We start from the raw sequence: 20,972 nt of genomic DNA on the forward strand, positions 1-20,972 counted from the left end.
TCTCATTTCTAAAAGTTATTTTCGTAGGAATCTTTCACAGACAAATAGCATATCTTGTGCCTTCTTAAACAAGGTGTTTTCAATTTGATTTTAACTCTCCTTGCTTTATTGTGCTGTATTGGAGGGATGCTCCAAAGATCTCCAAGTTTACTTTCACATTTTCATGTGATGCAGGGAGCTCAGCCAGGTGCTCTGTGACAACCTAAAGGGGCGGGATGGGGATGGGGGGCGTGGGAGGGAGACTGAGGAGGGAGGGGACACGTGGCTGTTGATGCATGGCAGAAAGCGGTACATTACTGTAAAACACGAATCCTCCAATTAAAACAAACAAACAAAAAAAGAATGACAAGGAGCATAGTCTAGTTTTGGGCTAGCTATCCAGGTGGCTCTGGACAAATCATTTTATCCACTCTAGCTCCAGTTCTCTCATCTGTTAAATGGTGACAATACTACCTCCTCACCCTCAACCCTCACCACCAAACAGAGATAATGTTTGTAAAAGTGGCTGCTAAAATTATAAAGAGCTATACAGATATCAGACAGCATTACAATGCATGAGTTAGGTCCATCTTTTGGGCGAGAGGTTCCTTAAGTGAGAACTCAATGCTTAGCAGCCAAGAAGTGAAACTTGGATTGTTCTCGTTAAATACACAGCCCTCACACACGTTCATCTGTGGTCACTTTTACGAATTCTTCCTCAGATGGTAATCTGAAAGATTTAGTTTCACCCCTGGAATGATTTAGTTTCATCTGCAAATATTGTATCACCTCAAATGATCTGAAGTAGATCATGCATGTCCTCTTAGAACCCAGACATATAGCTCTGAAAAAACACTTTCCCTCCACTAAGTTCTGACAGGTTTGTTTCAGCTCCATTATCCAACGTAACCATCAGTCCCTATGCCAGGTAAGCCAGGTGGGGAGGGGGTCTTTAAATAATTAATTTGTTGTTTAGTCACTAAGTTGTGACTGATTCTTTAGTGACCCCCATGGACTGTGGCCTGCCAGGCTCCTCTGTCAATGGGATCCTCCAGGAAAGAATACTGGAATGGTTCGCCATTTCCTTCTCCAGGGGATCTTCCTGATTCAGGGATCAAGCCCGTGTCTCCTGCACTGCAGGCAGATTCTTTACCACTGAGCCACCAGGGAAGCCCACTTGAAATAATTATAAGCAGTAAAACACTATTCCTCAATCAGCCTCCCTTTTTCCCCAGAAAAAACGTAAAAAATTTTGTCATGGCCTTCAGTAATGAGACTTATCAAAAGCTTCATAAAATCTTAAATAAAGGTCAGCTATGGATTTGCATTTATCCAGATACTTGTTTGCCACATTAAAGAAATCCATTATGTCAGTCAGGTAATATTTCCCTTCAACAAAAATTATCACTTAGGTCCTTTAGCCTACCTGGTCATGAAGTAAAAAAATATTCCCTCAGATGTTTGCTTTGAAAATGTGTAAATCTAAAGAAAGGAATGAACATCCTTAGACTCTTCACTCAGACTCATCAGTTATCAGTGGTTTGCCACGTTTGCTTCTCCTCTTTCTCCTATTTTTTCCCCTGGGCCACACGAGAATTAAGTTGAATAATTATGACATTTCACCTTGAAAGGTGCCAACAAGGACATTTTCTTCTATAATCACACTCATGAAACTTAACAATGATATAATACCACTGGGATTCACACACATCCTTATTCAGACTCCTCCACAGTTTCAACAATGTCCTGTATAGCTTCCCCCAAATCTAGGATCCAATCAGAGGAGATGAATTGAGGGTACCTGTCACCCTCTTGAATTTTCTTGTTCTACTACACTTTCTCAGTCACCTTTTGATGACAATTTTTAAAGAGTGCAGTCTAGTTTTGTTTTTTTTTTAACAGAATGCCCTTCCACTTAGTTTTATCTGATTGTTTCCTTATGTTTAAATTCAGGTTAAATGTTCTTGGCAGGAATACACAGAATGATGTGCCCTACCCAATGTATCAAATCAAACAACGTCTGGTATTGTTTGTCCCGCAGCTGGTTTATCAGGTGGCTGCCAGAATGTTTGACAGACTTCTCAACCAAATACACACCTTTGCCCCTTTATTATCAACAAGCTGTATGTGACTTTTTGAAATGATTTAAATATTGTGGTGCCCCATCTTTCACCCAATGGTTTTAGCATCTATTGATGATTTTTGTTTAAATTACTACAGTGCTTGAAAAATGGAGACTATTTCCAGTATTTAATATCTAGTAATTTCTTCTCCCTTATCACTATTCTTTTAAATGTTTATTAATTACTGTCATAATTTCATTGTGATGCTCAAACTGTCTCACACGTGTCCTGTGGGAGTCTCTCAAGCAGGACAGTAAGGTTTCTGAGTTGAATCCATTAGCTTGTAGTGTCTGGAAAGATCTGGAAACTTCCTTGGGATGAAACCCCTGTTGTCCATCTGCCTGTACTCTGGTTCATGCTTCATGTAGTCATACAGTGTCACCTCTGTAGCCCTTTTGGATGACTTTGGTGAATGTTCTCTCTCTTCCCACTAGATGGCCACTGCCACGTAGGAAACCTTTGTCATCTTCCCCATGTCTGCCCTGGTCTAGATCTTCCTCTTCTCTAAATTCAGAAAAAACTGCACAAAAGCAGCCTCATCCGTCTTCCTCATGTGAAGTGCCAGGAACAGAGACAAGGCCAAACTTCTTGCCTCTGCCACTCAGTACCCACAGAACAACAGGCAAGTCCAGCATATCTGGACTAACTGCAACTTCCTCTCATTCAAGACTGGGAGAATGCAATGAAAAAACATCTAGAATCATACCTGGCATGAAAACAGGTACACATAAATTGGCACTACTCGAAGTCTACCTCCTTCTCCACCTCCCAAATAGCTTACTTTCCATATTACAAGAGAGATGGCTTTCTAAGAGACAGATGTCATCACATCAGATTCCCTGCTTCAAACTTTCTCGTCTTCCTGTGGCCAGACTCCTTGAAAAGAGTGACCAGACCTCTGAAAATCTGCCCACAACTTCCCTCTCTGGCTTAATCTCTGGCCACGCAGCCTACAGGATCACATGCCAGGTGTGTCTAACTTTACTGCGTCCTCAGACTCCCTTTCACACCCTCTCTGTTTTCTCCACCTAGCAATCAACTCCACTTGGCCAACTGCCTCTCATCCGTTTCAGACTTGGCTCGGACAGCACCCCTCAGTGCAGCCAACACTCCCAGGAGAGTTTGCCACCTTCTTCCCTGTTTCCATGGCAACTGAGCTCCAAAAGCCTGTTAGAGTGAGGACTGCAGTCAGAGAGTAATCTTATATGTTACATGTCTGTCACGGTTTCTGGATGCCCATTTGTCTGATAGATTTGTTGTTGGTCAGTCAGTCAGTTGTATCCGACTCCTTGCAACCCCATGGACTGCAGCACACCAGACTTTCCTGTCCTTCACTATCTCCCAGAGTTTGCTCCAATTCCATCAAGTCAGTGATGCCATCCAACCATCTCATCCTCTGTCATCCCCTTCTCCTCCTGCCCTCAATCTTTCCCAGCATCAGGATCTTTTCCAATGAGTCTGCTCTTCACATCAGGCGGCCAAAGTACTGGAGCTTCAGTTTCAGCATCAGTCCTTCCAATGAATATTCAGGGTTGATTTCCTTTAGGATTGACTGGTTTGATATGGGCTTCCATGGTAGCTCAGCTGGTAAAGAATCTGCCTGCAGTTCAGGAGACCCGGTTCGATTCCTGGGTTGGGAAGATCCACTGGAGAAGGGATAGGCTACCCATTCCAGTATTCTTGGGCTTTCCTGGTGGCTCAGCTGGCAGAGAATCTACCTGCAATGCTGGAGACCTGGGTTCAGTCCCTGGGTTGGGAAGATCCCTTGGAGAAGGGAACAGCTACCCACTCCAGTATTCTGGCCTGGAGAATTCCATGGACTGCATAGCCTGTGGGGTTGCAAAGAGTCAGACACAACTGAGCAACTTTCACTTCATATTTTGTGACTGACTGATACACCTGTGTACCCTTAAAATTTACCCCACACAGGACAAGTCCTCTAGAAATGCTTTCTCAGAAATCAGCAATCTGGGCTTCGCTGGTGGTTCAATGGTTAAGAATCTGCCTTGCAATGGCAAGGGACATCGGTTCCATCCTTGGTCCAGGAAGATCCCACATGCCGAGGGGCAACTAGGCCCGTGGGCCACAACTACGGAGCATCGTGTTCCAGAGCCCTGGAGCTGCAACTACTGAGCCCACGTGCCCAGAGCCTGAGTTTCAGAAGAGAAGCCCCTGCAATGAGAAGTCTGTGCACCACAACCAGAGAGTTGCCCACCTGCTCGCAGCAACTAGAGGAAGCCTGCATGCAGCGACGAAGACCCAGCACAGCCAAAAAAATAGATAAATGAAGGAATCTTAAAATAACGGAAGCCAGCAATCTGCTTGTTTATGAAAAGAAGTCATCTGTACTCTCTCTGCCTCACAATCCCTGGTGACTTCTCATAAACTAAAACCATTTAGAAGGTTTATAAGATCATGTAAAAATGCATATGTAAAATCAAATGTAAATCATGTAATCATGTAAAAACAAATGTTAACGACACAGGAATAACTGCAAAGAAAGCATGATTAGAACTATGCAAGAAAAATATGCATAAAGAACTAAGAAATATATTGAAACATAAGGCTGAAAGTGTATCATTTTTTTTTTATTTTTACAAAGTCTCTGTAACAACTGAAGAGTTTCTTTAAAATGGAGGAAAAAACCTTTTTTTTTTTTAAAGAAAAAAATATGTGACTTAGTACATTTCTTTAGTTTTTCTGTTTCATTCCTGAAAAAGGAAAAGAACAGTGGAGAGAGAAAAAGGAAAGTGAAGAGGAGACTTGGAATGGGGAAGCAAGAATTTTTTTTAAAAAATGAGAATGAACAAAATGAAAACTATACTGACGAAAAGAAACTGGGAGGCAAGGAGAACATCAGGTAAAATCAAGCAGTGACAATTCAAATTCCACACAATTCCAGTGGGATGACAGAAAGTTATATTGGTAACAGAACACAAGCCATATTCTGAAATGCAGATAAGGTTAGCAGAAGCTAATCAGAACATCAAAATTTGTCAGCTAGGAGGGCAGCTTTCAAACACTCAAGCTGTTACCTAAGAAAGCAGGAAAGAACTTAAGGATATAAAATCCTGAAAAGCAATGAATCCTGTGTCTTATAAGACTGAACACATGCCAGTAAAGAGACCCGGGAGGGGGAGAATTACTACACCGTGGCTTAGCAGCGAACTGAAGGAGTGCTTTGATCATTCTAATCTGTGCAACACACACACACGCAAAGCTGACAGTGGCAGTAAAGAATACGAAGATCGCTCTGTTATTACATGTGTATTTTATTGTTCCACTGGACAATTAATCTCAGATGCCACCCAAACATAACCCTTGTCCAACAGTGGGCTATGTTCAAGTACGTTGAAAGGAAAAATAAAAAGACATATCTTTGAAGTTCAAGAGAATTATTTCACTGAAAACACCACGTCAGATTAAGGCATTAGCCAGCTAAGCACCCAGGCGGGAACATAACACTCTCGTTTTGAAGGTTTTCAAATCTAAGGTCACCATGGAGACCAAATAACAGAACCAACGTGAATCTCACTTTAAAGCGCAGGCACTCGATTAACACATGTGAATATTAAAATAAGAGCTGAAAACAGCATAAATTATATCTTCTCTTTCAATAACATTAGTGTATCTGTATATCTGGGGTCTGGGGTAGATTTGGATTTTTTTTTCTTTTCTTGTAGAGTCTGCTAAAACAGCCACATTTTTTCTTACAGAAGTCTTAGGACACAGAAGAATGCTTTTTTGTTTGTTTGCTTTTAAAAACTGAATCCCAGAAAGTTGGAAAAGATGACAAGAGGGTGTTTTCTGGTTTGGATACATGCTCCTTGGAGAAAAGCTGTGTTGAGATTATTAACAAGGGGTAATCACGGGGTCACAAACTTGGCCACCTCCTAAGCCCGGCACGTCACATACTGGGACACTAGTCGAATGCCTCCCAGAAGGTCCTGACCCAGGAAGTGAGTGCCTCCTTCCCGTCCCACGCCCCAGTGGCTCATCTCTGTTACAGGAGGATTTGATGACACGCCTCCTTCTCTTCCTCACCTCACCATTTCACACAATTACTTCCCTGAGCTGTAACATTTGATGAAGTAAAGAGATCACTGCCGTCAAATGAATAAGCACTAGGGACGATATTCATAATTAATGCTGTATACCTGTTGGAACATTTTTCTTAGAAGCCATGTGTTTTGAGAATGGGCGTTAAGAGAAGAACTAAATATGCTAATTATGCAGCTTTGTATGATGACAGAATCAAGTTTAAGTTCACACGCTTATGTTAAACGAAATCATATTCTAAAGATCAACTCTGTACCCGTGGAGTTTAATGATAATTGATAATCATCAAGAGTATCCACCAACCGACAGGACTTGGACGGTGTCTCAAGTTGGGATACCCAGTTCTGGAAGCCTCGTACTTTTATGTCCTGTCTCTGGCCTTTTCATCCATATCCATCCCATTCAGGATATGATGAATCACAAATATTTAATTTCTACCTCTGATTTCCCCCTCAACTTCAGTCGCATACTATTCATTGGTCTGGAAACCACCAGTGAGATATCTCACAAGTACCTCAATCTCTATTTGCTAAATCTAAAGTCACTTTTGAAATTCTTCCTTTCTCTCCTCATTCCCTGTATCAAATGTATTGCTAAGTTGTACTGATTCAGCTGCTTAAATACTGCTCAGATTGGTCTCCTCCTCTCTATCCCTAGGGCCAGTGGCTTAGCTTAAGGCCCTCATATAACAGCATTTCCCACATTATATAAGATGCAAGTTTGGCTGAGGTGGTCTTCAGGCATTTTCCACAAAGGCAAGGACTTCCATCGACTTTGCTCACCCTTGCTCTACAGTACCTCAGTCACAGAAGGTGCTTAATGCATGTTAAGTACCTTTTCCGAGGATGAATCACACTCTAGGGGTGAAAGCATGATCGCGACACCAAAAGCTTTCTTCCTTCCGTACAGCATTTTACAGCGACAGACCCCATGTATTCACTGACTTCTTTCACTCTCACAATTCCTTATGACAATACAAAAAGTGTCATAAGCCCTGTCTTGCCAACAAAGGGACCGAAGCTCTGAGATGTTAGACGCAACTGCCACACAACTGGCAAGCGCCAGGTGACACCACCCTCACTCTGACCCCAGCACTCTTTCTACTGCTGGGCAGGTGTGCACTGTTACAGGTAATAACTCCCTCTCTGTGCAAAGGTTCAGAGAGAATTCAATTAAGATGGTGGTGGCGAGGATATCAAGACACTGGATTGGATGACTTTCAGTAAGGTTCGTTTCTGTTCTGACTAACCCAGCCCCAGCTACAGCTCCAAGGCAGGCAAAGCTGCTCTCTGGGATCTCTAGCAACCCCCTCTGCTCCCTTCGGACACTGTTTCCCACTGCGATATTCTGGCCCTTGTCTGACCTCCCAATTTCTTAAGCTTGATGTGACTCCAAGAGGTACCACCAAGCGTTCAAGACCTTTTCCAATTCTTCTCTCTAGCTTCAGAAATCACTCTCATTTACCCATGAAGTGTTCTTGTCAAAAAATTAAAATGACTAAATCAAGTCTCCACAACTTTATTTAGAGGAAATATGGAAGAGAGAGGAAGAAGTTTATTGAATTACAAAGAAACAAACAGATAAATCCAGAATGTAGTGTCTTCTACAGGACAACTGCTAGATCTCTACCAGTTACTGATGGGATTTAAAAAAAGGTAGGGTGGGGAGGAAAGAACTGCTCTAGGATGTAGAGACTTAACAGAACAACTAAATGTTATATATGGTCTTTGGATCCTAATTTACACAAATCAACTGTTTTTTAAAAAGGGCATTTTTAAAGACAATCAAGATATTCCATGAACTAGTAATTGCTAGTACCAAAAAATTACGGATAATTGTGCTGAAGGTATCAACAGAATTAAAGTTATGAAATAAAATGTCCAAAAATATAGATTCATATTAAATATGAATGAAGCTATGAAGTAACATTGTTTGGGGTTTGTTTTAAAATACTTCAAAAGAAAAAAAGAAAGTAAGATGAAGCAAATGTAAGCAAACCTTGATAAGAACTGAATCTGGGTGTTAGTATATGAAGGTTCCTTATGCTGGTTTCTCTTCCTTAGGATACAGTTGAAAAATTTCAGAATAAAAAATTGTCATTTGAACCCATTCTTCCATGAGCTCTGTTCTACTAAAGAATTAGATTTAATGAGTTTTTACTAATAATTTTTGCTAACATTTCACTCCCTCCTGTATACTTCACTTGAAAGACTCCAATTTCCAGAAGACTGTCACAGAAAGATGGCCCTAGTTGGGGTTTCTGGCAGCATGATAAACAAGTAACATGTTTGGGTTTGGTTGGGTATGCAGTTCCTGTTAACCTCTATCTTTACCAAGAAAACCCACAAGCTATTTTTAACTGCAGGATCTTGGTTAGACATGACGATGACTCACGATGTAAGTGCCAGTGCTAACCAACAGTGGGTTTGCTGGTGACTAGTGGAGCTGCAGGGGTCCTAAGAAGCAATAGGCTGCAACCAGATCTGGGAGAAAGGCTACACAGCACGACCCCTTGATGCTGGGTCTATCTTCAACATGGGCTTGACCAGACTCCACTTCTACCTAAACTGGTATGACATGCTCCTTGGTGGAAAAACTTCCCAGGCACAGTTTTTTTTTTTTTTTTTTTTTTAAGGATTGGACTAAACCATCAATCAGCCGACTACTGAAAACACAGTGCTTATCAAGCCAGCCTCACTGCGGGAGTCTACATTACTGGATCCTCAGTGACAACAAGAAACTTCCTATGAGTCAGGAGCTTCAGGCAAGTGCCGAAGAGTTTTCACTGAGGATTAAGAAGATATGAGGCTGGCTTTCTCTAGAAGGGCTAAAGAGTGAGCGAGGAGGAGGTGCAGGGAGAAAGGACTGCTGAGAGAGACGATGGAACCTTGGGACCATTCATTCTCTAGGGTGGCTTCTCTAGTTACAGAAACAGATTGCAGTGAGAATGCAAGAGTGGAGTAAGAAACGAGATACCTCTGAGCACGTATGTTAAGTCTAGGAAGGAAGGGGACCCACAATAAGCAAGCGACCTAAACAAATCCACAATTTCAAATGATAAAATCATTTTAAAAATCCTTCTTTCAAGGGATTGATTTTTTTCAGCCCTCTTCCAAGATTCTATCAAAAAGAATGTCTCTTATGAAACTGAAAGGGTGTTTCACAAGTGTGAAAAGGTGTATCACAAGTGTGATACAAAGAAATGCTTCCAAACATTTCAAACATACAATCGCAGCATTCCACATTTTCTCCCACCCAGATTGAGGAAATGAGCTGCTTCTACTTCTTTTTGCATTGAAGAGCTTTCATGAAGTTAAAGATTTTAAAAACTAAGTCTCCTCCTAATTCTTTCATAAAGTTACCATGATCTTTACAGTTGAAATTGTGCCAAGGCAGAGGCTGGGGTAAGGAGTGTTAGGTGAATCTGATGGGAAGGTAAAGACAGAGAGGAATAGAGTTTATTTTAAAGAAAAGCTTATTTGCTACTAGAGAAGATCAGGACAGTGAAGTGCCCCATCAGGGAGGAGAGATCTTATTTGGTGGGTGGAGGACATGAGTTTGAGCAAACTGTGGGACATGGTGAAGGACAAGGAAGCCTGGCGAGCTGCAGTCCATGGAGTCGCAAAGAGCAACTGAACAAAAGGGAGCAAGGAGACAGGAATGGTGTCTCTAGCTCTGCTCTTCTGGATTCCCACTGTAGGGCTTAATAGAAAGAAGGAAAAAATATTATTTGGAATCGAACTTTCCATCTAAGAGAGGGGAAAAGCATATAAAAGTTTCTGGAGCTGTTAACAACGGAGCGAATGATATTTTAAAAGTTTGGCAGGAAACCAAAGAGCTACACCCACACACAAAGCTGAACTGCTTCTATCACACTAAGTAGACCACATATTCCCCCAGCTGGGAAGCGCTGGCGGGGTTTGGGAATCTTGAGAAGGAGTGGGGTCACCTAACTATATTGCTCAGTAATGTTCCCAGATGAAGGCAAGGGGGGGTTGATTCTAAAGAAATTTTCACCTCTGGCCTAAATCAAAGAACCCCCTGAACAAGATGAGAAAAAACAAAAAGGGAAATTACAGTGAGGAAAGGTTTACCTTCGGAGAGCAGTTGAAATGCATACCGGGTACTGGGAGTGTGGTTACATACATTGTAATACACCGATACAGGTACAGCGTGCCAACTATGCAGAAAAATCTTCTGCTAATAATAGACCTAGAAAAAGGGAAAAACAGGGCAGACACTCAGTCATGAAATTCTGCAGGTTCATTTAAGTTTTCAGTGCTCCAACAATACAAACAAACCCCCAAACAACCTGACAGATTGCTATCAGAACATTGAAACTATAGCTAAGAGCAGATTAAGGTGAGGTTTTTGAGAATGATAATGTTTTTTTTGTTTGTTTGTTTGTTTTAAATTAAACTTTAAGGTCAAGGGAGTTTAAAACACTCCCCACTGCTATTAATGTGGCTTCCTGAGGCCTGAAACACCAGTTGACATTCAACTGATGGACAAGGAGGGTTTAAACTTATGGGCCAGAGCTGAGTCAGGGTCTGTGGCTAAACATTTAGGGAGTGTCTTTTCTGTCATAAAAAAGAAGATGTTCAGAAAATTACAGTGATATTAAATTGTAATGAATTTATGCCAAGAGAATTCAAAACTTTTCTGACATTTAGTGAGTCAAAAGCATTAAACCATTGGACCTGTATATCCCAGAAACTGATTATCTTAGCTGATCTCCAAAGAAGCATGATGCCAAGAAAAGAGCCTGTCTGAATGACAGCATCCAACCCACACCTCTCTCTCCTAACAATGTGGCCTTGGGATAGGCTATTGACATTCTCTGAGTATCAGCGACTTCATTTTCACTTTTAACTTTCATGCATTGGAGAAGGCAATGGCATCCCACTCCAGTGTTCTTGCCTGGAGAATCCCAGGGATGGGAGAGCCTGGTGGGCTGCCATCTATGGGATCGCACAGAGTTGGACATGTCTGAAGCGACTTAGCAGCAGCAGCAGAGTATCAGTTTTCTAATCTTTAAACCAGGGATAAGAACATGAGAAATAAGGTATGGGCAATCTTTGCCATTTATGTACAATGGTCATCAACAAGTGTATGGATTAGGTGGGTGAATAACCGAACAGGCAAGAATTAGGCATCTTTTCCATTTCAAATTTATTGGTAGTTCTGGTTAAATTATTTAACATGTACTGCTGCTGCTGCTAAGTCGCTTCAGTCGTGTCCGACTCTGTGCGACCCCATAGACAGCAGCCCACCAGGCTCCCCCGTCCCTGGGATTTTCCAGGCAAGAACACTGGAGTGGGTTGCCATTTCCTTCTCCAATGCATGAAACTGAAAAGTGAAAGTGAAGTCGCTCAGTTGTGCTCTATGCTTAGCGACCCCATGGACTGCAGCCCACCAGGCTCCTCCATCCATGGGATTTTCCAGGCAAGAGTACTGGAGTGGCTTGCCATTGCCTTCTCCGCTATCCTGTTCTACCACAGGCCAAAATCTCAGTCCTGTGGGTCTCCTCCTCCTCCTCAACCTTGAGAAGTTAGTTTTTCCTTGGTCCAGGGCAATCTGACATAAACACAAATATTTTTAGAAACAATGAACAGGCTTTCCTCTGAGGATACTGAACACTTAATTGCTCCATAATTGTACAATGTAGCTATATTTTTACACAGGATGGACATTCCTACTGGAGTCTGGTTGCTGGAGGAGTATCTGTGTTATCTGTATTTTTTAACAAGAGGGATGAAGTGATACATCACTTGGTTGACTGAAAGTTAATTTAAAAATAATCCATGTGACCATCCTAGTGTTTCATTCATAACTACACAGTCCATGTAAGGGCCTTAGGTCGTAAAGGTAGGGTTCGGGTCTTGTGACTCTTAATCCCAATTTTAGACAATGGGTCAAAAAACTGCTTACCACAGAGAAATGCCTTATTTTCTCTTATTAAAGCTGTACTTGTCACCCCCAAGGACAAGAATTTATTCAGTACAAAGCTGTCTTTTATAAAGGTATGTGCCTCTAATTCCAGGAATTATGAAAAGCACGGTATAATTAAGCAATATAAACAGGGACAATACTAGATCACATTACTAGATTATAAATGTCTCACCAAAATACTTGAAATAACCAACTGAACTTTACATTGCAAGATACAGTGATCATTTTTCTTAAAAAGAAAATGCCCTCTCACGCCATCCTGTTCAAAGAAACAGAAATTACTTTCAATTTTACTTGAACGATACAAGAAACATCTACAACAGAAAACTGTTCAGTCTATTTGGATACGCCAGTCTCTTCAGAGGAAGAGAAACAAAGTGCCTGCTATCACTCCACTGATGAATATTACTACCTTAAAATCACTTTGCCTGATGGTTTCATGGTGCACACAGGATATAAACATGCACAAACACCCATTTCCATAGCTCAAACCTGAGTCACATCTGAATAGCAGTGAAAAGACTCAGGATGACCTGAGAATGGCGTATATAAAAAAAATAATATAGGATGAGAAAAGCTTTTGTTTACAAAAAACACAACATTTTAAAGGTAACAAACACTAAAGATTCAGTCACATTTACTCTTCGATTTGAAGTGAAAAAATCAAATGACGTATACCCATGTGATATCATCAACATTAACATGGTGACAAGATGGAAGTGGCTGTTAATAAAAATCTTCTGATTTTTGGCATTTACTTAACCTTTTTTGAAATTATGCTTACAGTATCTTCAATGTATAATTTTAAACCAGAATTTCCTACTATACACTTTAAAAAGCAGGATATATGTTAAAAAAAAAGTGCGTTTCAAAATCTCGTATGCTGTTAAGGTATTATTTACTTAATCAAAGAATTTCACACATTAGAATACTCTCTTAAGTTTAAAAGTTCAAGATGTGCTTTTTTTTAAAAAAAAAAAAAAAAAAGATCTAAAATAGTTGAAAATGTAACTAAGGCAACAAAAAAGCCACAGAGGAAACCTTAATGAGATATTTCTAGAGATTAAGCAAATGCCAAGGACAAGATGCACATTACAATTCTCAAAACTCTTATGTTCTTCTCGCATGGGAAATGTCTCTTTCATGTTGGAAAGAAGTCTATTTCCTATCTGCTCACACTCTGCAATGACTGTCACGTCACAGACACTTGTGTGTGATCATGGTTATCTATTCTTCTCCCAAGTAGTTGAATAATAGGGTCATTACTACTTTCTCTGACAGAAAAGAAAAGCATACGTGTTAAATCTGATATATGTATATATAAAGAAATATGAATAAAAGTGTTAATATTTTTTAAGATCTGAAAGAATAGTATGCTATGTTCAGAATAACTTTATAAACTTTTTATTCTCCCAACTCAAAGAGAAAAGAGTATTCAGAACCTGATTACTTACTACACCAAATATAGGCTGAAAAGAGCAGTACTACATTGTTTTTGGCATTTGAAATGATAGTCTAAAGTTCTAAAGGAAAAATGAAGAAAGAAACAAATACACTGGAGAGTAAAAGAAAAATATTGGAAAGTTCCATTGTTTCCCACAAGTTTTCTCAACTAAGCCACAACCAGAATACACATAGTTCTTTCAGCACTCAGAACTGCTCTGCCAGCTCTCGAGGGAAGTTACTGACTTAGAAACAAACAGGTCCTGAGACATGGCAGTGGATCCAAGTGACAATTCCAAAGTAGGAGGCGATCAACAAGGGGGAGGGCACACGAATCTGTGGGCGAGGATCAGGTAGCCCAATGTCTCCGGAGAAACCATGAAAGCCAGCGCACAGTTCAGGTCCTTCCAATTCTGCCACAGGGACAAGGCGTCTTCAGCTCATCTCACACAGATGCTGGCTCTGCCTTTACCAAAGGCCCGCTTGATGATCTGAATCGTCTCAATTAACTTCCTTGGAAATTGGCTTCCTAACAGCAAAAGGATATTTTCCTTATGATTCAGAGAAATGCTACTGAAGAATTTCCCCAGACTGTTATTAACAGTAACTAGGGTTTTGCCAAATTTCTCCTCTATGTCAAACCCTGAGCCATTTAGTTCTTAGAACAACCTGCACTGCAATGCTATGACCCTTATTTTACAGATGGGAAAATTGCAGTCCAGAGAATTTAAGCTGAAATATAAATATATTGCCCAAGACAAAAAGGTTCAGGAAATGGCTTCAAATTGTGTAAGAAATCCCAATTTTATTTTGAGACTACACTGCTGTGAACCAGTAGATGAGCCAACATTCGATCTCATTGAAGTTACAAAATCTACTTAACTCACATTTTTCACTCAGGGTTTTAAGTCATATTTCATATTGACCCAGACCTCTGCAAAGTAAGCATTTTTGACAGTTATTTTAACGATAAGCATGTTATTTACTAAAGTGCTGAGAAAGATTCTTCTAGGTATCAAACAGAAAACTATTCATTTTCCATTATTGTTTGCACAGTCTGGGCCCAGTAAGGTTTGCTTACATCCCTCCAATGTTTGATCAGTCTGGTGGCTCAGACAGTAAAGACGCTGCCTGCAATGTGGGAGCCTGGGTTCAATCCAGATACCCTGGAGAAGGGAACGGCTACCCACTCCAGTATTCTTGAAGAAGAATTCTGGAGAATTCCATGGACAGAGGAGCCTGAAGGGCTATACTCCATAGGGTTGCAAAGAGTCAGACACAACTGAGCAACTAACACACTTTCCTGAGATGTTATCCACTTCTCAACATTCTATCTCACCTGAACTGCTACTATGACCTTTGACCTACTGTCCCTAATTCCATTTGTACCTCCATAAAAGCCTTTTAACAGAGAGAAGCCAGAATCATCTTTTTAAAAACAGTTAAATAGAGCACATCCTTTAAACTCCCCCCAATAGTTGCCAAATATATTTTGAATAAAATCCAAATCCTTTACCAAGCCCACGAGGCCCTATATGATCTGGGCCAAGCTCCCCTCCCTCTGCTTGCCCCATCATTTCTAAACTTCAGTTCGATGCCCTTGGTGCAACTGAACACATCGCACCAAGTCCCTCCACCTTAGGCAGACCTCTGTGCCAGCCATCCCCTTTGCCCGGACCCTGGGAACACTGCCTGTCGTCAGGTCTCTGACAGACCACCTACTCTAAAGAAGGCACCGGGGGCCACCTTCAACTATTTTACTTTCTTCACAGCCTCCCACTCCCATGCCCACATTCTGCTGAAGCTAACGCCAAAGAGTTTCTTAAATCTGTTTTCCTCCCTTTGATTCCTTGCTACTAGCTCTGGGATTTCCTGGATTATGATAACCGCTTGTCATCACCTGAAGTTCCAATTCCCATCACAGGCTCTTCCCAACATGAACCCAAGCTACTTCACATTTTATCTTGCAGATATGAATTCTACCACCCTGGGCAAAAGGGGCTCCACTCACCAAGTTTCTTGTTTTTGCCAGCAAATCTCTTTGCCTGGCCTTTCCTGTTACCCCAGCCACCTACCTCACATATCAGCTCTGCATGCAGCGTCCCACAAGCTCCCAACTGGAGAGAGCCCTTCATCCTCCACATCACTTCAGAACTCGGTTTCTAGTTTATGGTATTTTTTAAAAGTGAGATTGGCACTGCCATTGTCAACGGAGCCCCTCATTCCTTCTATCAGAGAAAGCTCTTAAAGCAAGCTGCTCCTTACTTATGTTTTAGTACTAGTGAGACTTACAACGGTGCCTATGACATGGGCAATATCCCGCAGTTCTGTGCTTTAGAGCTTCACTTCCTACTACTTCTGATAGTGCTCTCCTGCTTCTTCCCACAAATGTTTGTCCTTTAAACTCCTTCATTCACCTGCTGCAAATAACCTCTGCCGATGCTCACCAGGCCTTCACTCTGCCTCGTTTCTACACTTTAGCTGACAGCAGTTGTCAAGATGGCTGCATTCACCCAAGTAGGGCTGTGGGTCCTGCCATCTTTCTCCCTTGCCTCCCTTGTCTCCTCACTGCCCCTTCTGACCTTTCCACCCATCACAGGAGTCACAGCTCTCCAGATGATGGATCATGAAAACCCAGGGCTTACTTTCATACTTTAAGAAGGAAAGTCCCAAGGAAGGGGTTGTAAAACAAAAAGGAAAGAATAAATGCTATAGAATGAAAGTAAAATAAACAGAGAAGTAAAAATATATGCTCTCCGGGGAAATATAGAACTCATTTACTATTTCCTAGTGGGTACACAGGAGGATGGCAGTTTGTGAATCGGGAGAATGAGATGGAACTATGCACCCAGCCCAGAAATGAGTCTGTACAGCACAGTCCTTCTCCGCCTTACAAAAGTCCAACTCAAAGAGACCTCTGCATTTTGGGGTATTAATTATTTTAACCACATTACTGTTTAGCATATACTATCATCCCATTTTGGGGCTTCACTGGTGACTCAGAGGTTAAGGCATCTGCCTGCAATGCGGGAGACCCAGGTTCAATCCCTGGGTCGGGAAGATCCCCTGGAGAAGGAAATGGCAACCCACTCCAGTATTCTTGCCTAGAGAATCCCATGGATAGAGGAGCCTGGTGGGCTACAGTCCGTGGGGTCGCAAAGAGTTGGACACGACTGAGCGACTTCAGTCATTCACTCATCATCCCATTTTACAGAAGGAAGATTTAAGATGTAAAGACTCTCTAGCCTGGGGCCAGAGAGTCAGTCAAGAAAGAGCCACAACAAAAACCAAGTCTTTATCCTTTCAATTGGGCTTCCCTATTGACTCCTGGCAAAGAATTTGCCTACCAATGCATGAGATGTGGGTTAGATCCCTGGGTCAGGAAGATCCCCTGGAGATGAAAATGGCAGCCTACTCCAGCATTCTTGCCTGGGAAATCCCAAGAACAGATGAGTCGGGAGTGGGGGTGGGAGGGGAGGTGACAGTCTGTAGGGCCCCAAAGAGTCAGGCAGGACTAAATAATAATAACAATACTTTCAATTAGCTGTTGTTTTCACCAACAAAGCTGTCAGGTTAAAAAAAAGAGGTACCGACATTTTTCTCTAAGCCTCATGTAAAAGATCTGCAAAATAATGCAACAGTTGATTATTAGAAAATGATCTGTACTGGTTTAGGTAATCTGTAAAGAACAGATCAGATGATAAAACTGTCTGCACTAAAGCCACCTTAAAAAAATTATTTCCTGAGTTAAATATAGATTGCAACATGAGATAAAGAAAAAATATTACCCTCTAAGATCAAGTCTTGAAAGATGATGCTGTGAAAGTGCTGCACTCAATATGCCAGCAGATTTGGAAAACTCAGCAGTGGCCACAGGACTGGAAGAGGTCAGTCTTCATTCCAATCCCAAAGAAAGGCAATGCCAAAGAATGCTCAAACTACCGCACAATTGCACTCATCTCACACGCTAGTAAAGTCATGCTCAAAATTCTCCAAGCCAGGCTTCAGCAGTATGTAAACCGTGAACTCCCAGATGTTCAAGCAGGTTTTAGAAAAGGCAGAGGCACCAGAGATCAAATTGCCAACATCCGCTGGATCATGGAGAAAGCAAAAGAGTTTCAGAAAAACATCTATTTCTGCTTCATTGACTATGCCAAAGCCTTTGACTGTGTGGATCACAATAAACTGTGGAACATTCTGAAAGAGATGGGAATCCCAGACCACCTGACCTGCCTCTTGAGAAACCTGTATGCAGGTCAGGAAGCAACAGTTAGAACTGGACATGGAACAACAGACTGGTTCCAAATAGGAAAAGGAGTGCGTCAAGGTTGTATATTGTCACCTTGCTTATTTAACTTATATGCAGAGTACATCATGAGGAACGCTGGGCTGGAAGAAGCACAAGCTGGAATCAAGATTGCTGGGAGAAATATCAATAACCTCAGATATGCAGATGACACCACCCTTATGGCAGAAAGTGAAGAGGAACTCAAAAGCCTCTTGATGAAAGTGAAAGAGGAGAGTGAAAAGGTTGGCTTGAAGCTCAACATTCAGAAAACAAAGATCATGGCATCTGGTCCCATCACTTCATGGGAAATAGATGGAAAAACAGTGGAAACAGTGTCAGACTTTGTTTTTTTGGGCTCCAAAATCACTGCAGATGCTGATTGCAGCCATGAAATTAAAAGACGCTTGCTCCTTGGAAGGAAAGTTATGACCAACCTTGATAGTATATTAAAAAGCAGAGACATTACTTTGCCGACCAAGGTCCGTCTAGTCAAGGCAATGGTTTTTCCCGTGGTCATGTATGGATGTGAGAGTTGGACTGTGAAGAAAGCTGATCGCCGAAGAATCGATGCTTTTGAACTGTGGTGTTGGAGAAGACTCTTGAGAGTCCCTTATACTGCAAGGAGATCCAACCAGTCCATTCTAAAGGAGATCAATCCTGGATGTTCATTGGAGGGACTGATGCTAAAGCTGAAACTCCAATACTTTGGCCACCTCATGAGACGAGTTGACTCACTGGAAAAGACTCTGATGCTGGGAAAGGTTGGGGGCGGGAGGAGAAGGGGACGACGGAGAATGAGATGGCTGGATGGCATCACCGACTCTGTGGACATGAGTTTGAGTGTACTCCGGGAGTTGGTGATGGACAGGGAGGCCTGGCGTGCTGTGATTCATGGGGTCGCGGAGAGTCGGACACGACTGAGCGACTGAACTGAACTGAACTGAACTGAAGATCATATGGTCTAGGTGAGAGAGTTAAAAAGAATCAAAATCAAGCATCCTCCAGAAACCACAGCACATATATGTATCAAACAAAAGAAATTACCTTTCTTGTTACTATTTTAGGCTATTAGCAAAAATAGTATGTGTGCATAATTACATACATGTGTACAATACAAATATATGTGTGTGTGCATGCATGCATGGACTGCAGCCCACCATGCTCCTCTGTCCATGGGATTTCCCAGGCAAGAATGCTGGAGTGGGTTGCCATTTTCTCCTCCAGGGGATCTTTCTGACCCAGGGATTGAACCCAAGTCTCTTGCGTCTCCTGCACTGGCAGGTGAATTCTTTACCACTGCACCACCTAGGAAGCCCATGCGTGTGTACACATAATGCAAATATGTATTATGTATATGTAGATCTTTCCTCATTCCTTTCCTTCATCAAAACTTACCCACCCTGAATCACATTCTTAATGTTTGTTCAGTTACAGCTGGCTGAACTCAACAATTAATGTTTGCCCTTAAGCTCATGGATCACCCTTAAAAGTAACACTTTCGCTTTAACAGGGGGTTGCTTTCTAGAAACATAATAAGCACATACATCACCAGCAATGGTAACATTTATTAAATTCTAGGCATAGTAATCAGCATAGTGCAGTACTCAATAAATGTTAGCTGCTCTTATTATTTATTTACTCTCCTAATGAACATGTGTATGGTGCTAGGTCTTATTCTGGGAATACAGCAGTGAACCGAATGGACAAAAAGCTTGCCTTGTGGTACCTATATTCTAGGAGAGGAAGCAGACAATAAACATGTAAGTAAAACATAGAGCATGCTGGAAAAATTCTAAAGGGTAAAATTAAGCGAGAGTGTCACTGGGGGATAGGAGGTTACAGATTGGGGGTAAGTTGATCAGAGAATGTCCCTACATGTGAGGAGGGTTAACCATGAGGATATCTGTGGGAGAAGATTCTCTTTCTTTTTTTAAAAATTAATTTATTCATTTTCACTGGAGGATAGTTGCTTTACAATGTTGTATTGGATTCATCAGCATGAATCGGCCATAGGTACACATTTGTCCAGCCCATCCTGAGCCCCCACCCCCACCCCTGCACTGCCTTCTGCGGGAGAAGATTCTAAACAGAGGTCAGTATGTGAGGGCACTGGAGACTAGCAGGAGGGTCAGGGAGAAGGAGGATGTGAGAGCGTGCAGTCTGGGAGGACCTCCTTGGTCAACATAAGCACCTCCAACCTAAAAGCTGTAATGAGGTGACAGAAGGGTGACACACACGCACTTACTCGTGAAGTCACACATTCTGTCTGCGGAGCCGACAAGTGACGGAAGGGAAGCAAGAATGGAAGCAGACTGGGAGGAAGCTGCTGTAACCACCCAGGTAAGAGATGACACCGGTGACAGGCAGGGCAGCCACCTGGTGAGAAGTGGTGGGATGAAGACCAGACATGGGGTGGAAGTGGTTATCAGTAACAAAACCGAGACACTTGGCCTGAGAGTTGGGGGAAAGACAGACATCCTGTTCCCAAGTGGTGCTAGGGGTAAAGAGTAAGCCTGCAGATACAGGAGATGCGAGAGACGTGGGTTCAGTCCCTGAGTCAGGAAGATTCCCTGGAGGAGGAAATGGCGACCCACTCCAGTATTCTTGCCAGGAAAATCCCATGGACAAAGGAGGCTGGTGGGCCACAGTCCATGGGGCTGCAGAGTCAGAGAGCACTGACCGGGTGAGCTAAGACGGGAATGGGGGCGGGGCAGGCACGGGAACCAGGACACCAAGGACTCGGTTAAGTGCTCCATACACATATCTCACTCCATCAGCACAACAACGCTGAGACAGACGCTATTTTTATTGTTCCCATTCTGTAGATGAGGAAACAATGCTACTACAAGTGGTTAAGTAACCTGACCAAACTCACCTCAGGTCAATATGTGCCTGTAGGGTTAAGATGATCTTAAACTAAGATTTACAATATAACTGATGCTTAACTGCCATTGCCCTGATACAAACAGGCTGGGAGGGACAGATGCAGTGACTTCTAAAGAAGATCATGAATACTTAGACAGGCATCCATGATGATTTTTTAAGAGAAAGGGACAGAGATGATCCCGAGGCACATTGTAAAATACAAGGCAAATATGGTACTAAAAGTACACACATATACAGATTAC

The 20,972-nt window shown here is 42.0% G+C and overlaps 1 protein-coding gene across 22 annotated transcripts in view; it reads right to left on the bottom strand.

Moving 5' to 3' along the window:
- Window positions 1–20,972, bottom strand: part of SGMS1 (sphingomyelin synthase 1) — a 336,904-nt gene that overhangs the window by 14,202 nt on the left and 301,730 nt on the right. For all 22 annotated transcript variants that reach the window (XM_088842119.1, XM_088842120.1, XM_088842121.1 and 19 more), the window contains one exon: window positions 10,256–10,373. In XM_088842119.1, the coding sequence (XP_088698245.1) occupies window positions 10,256–10,373 (118 nt within the window). The remainder of the gene's footprint in view (window positions 1–10,255; window positions 10,374–20,972) is intronic.

This window comes from Moschus berezovskii, chromosome 12 (assembly GCF_049115385.1).
Source record: "Moschus berezovskii isolate FMDL1 chromosome 12, NW_MosBer_1.0, whole genome shotgun sequence".
Lineage (NCBI taxonomy): Eukaryota > Metazoa > Chordata > Mammalia > Artiodactyla > Moschidae > Moschus > Moschus berezovskii.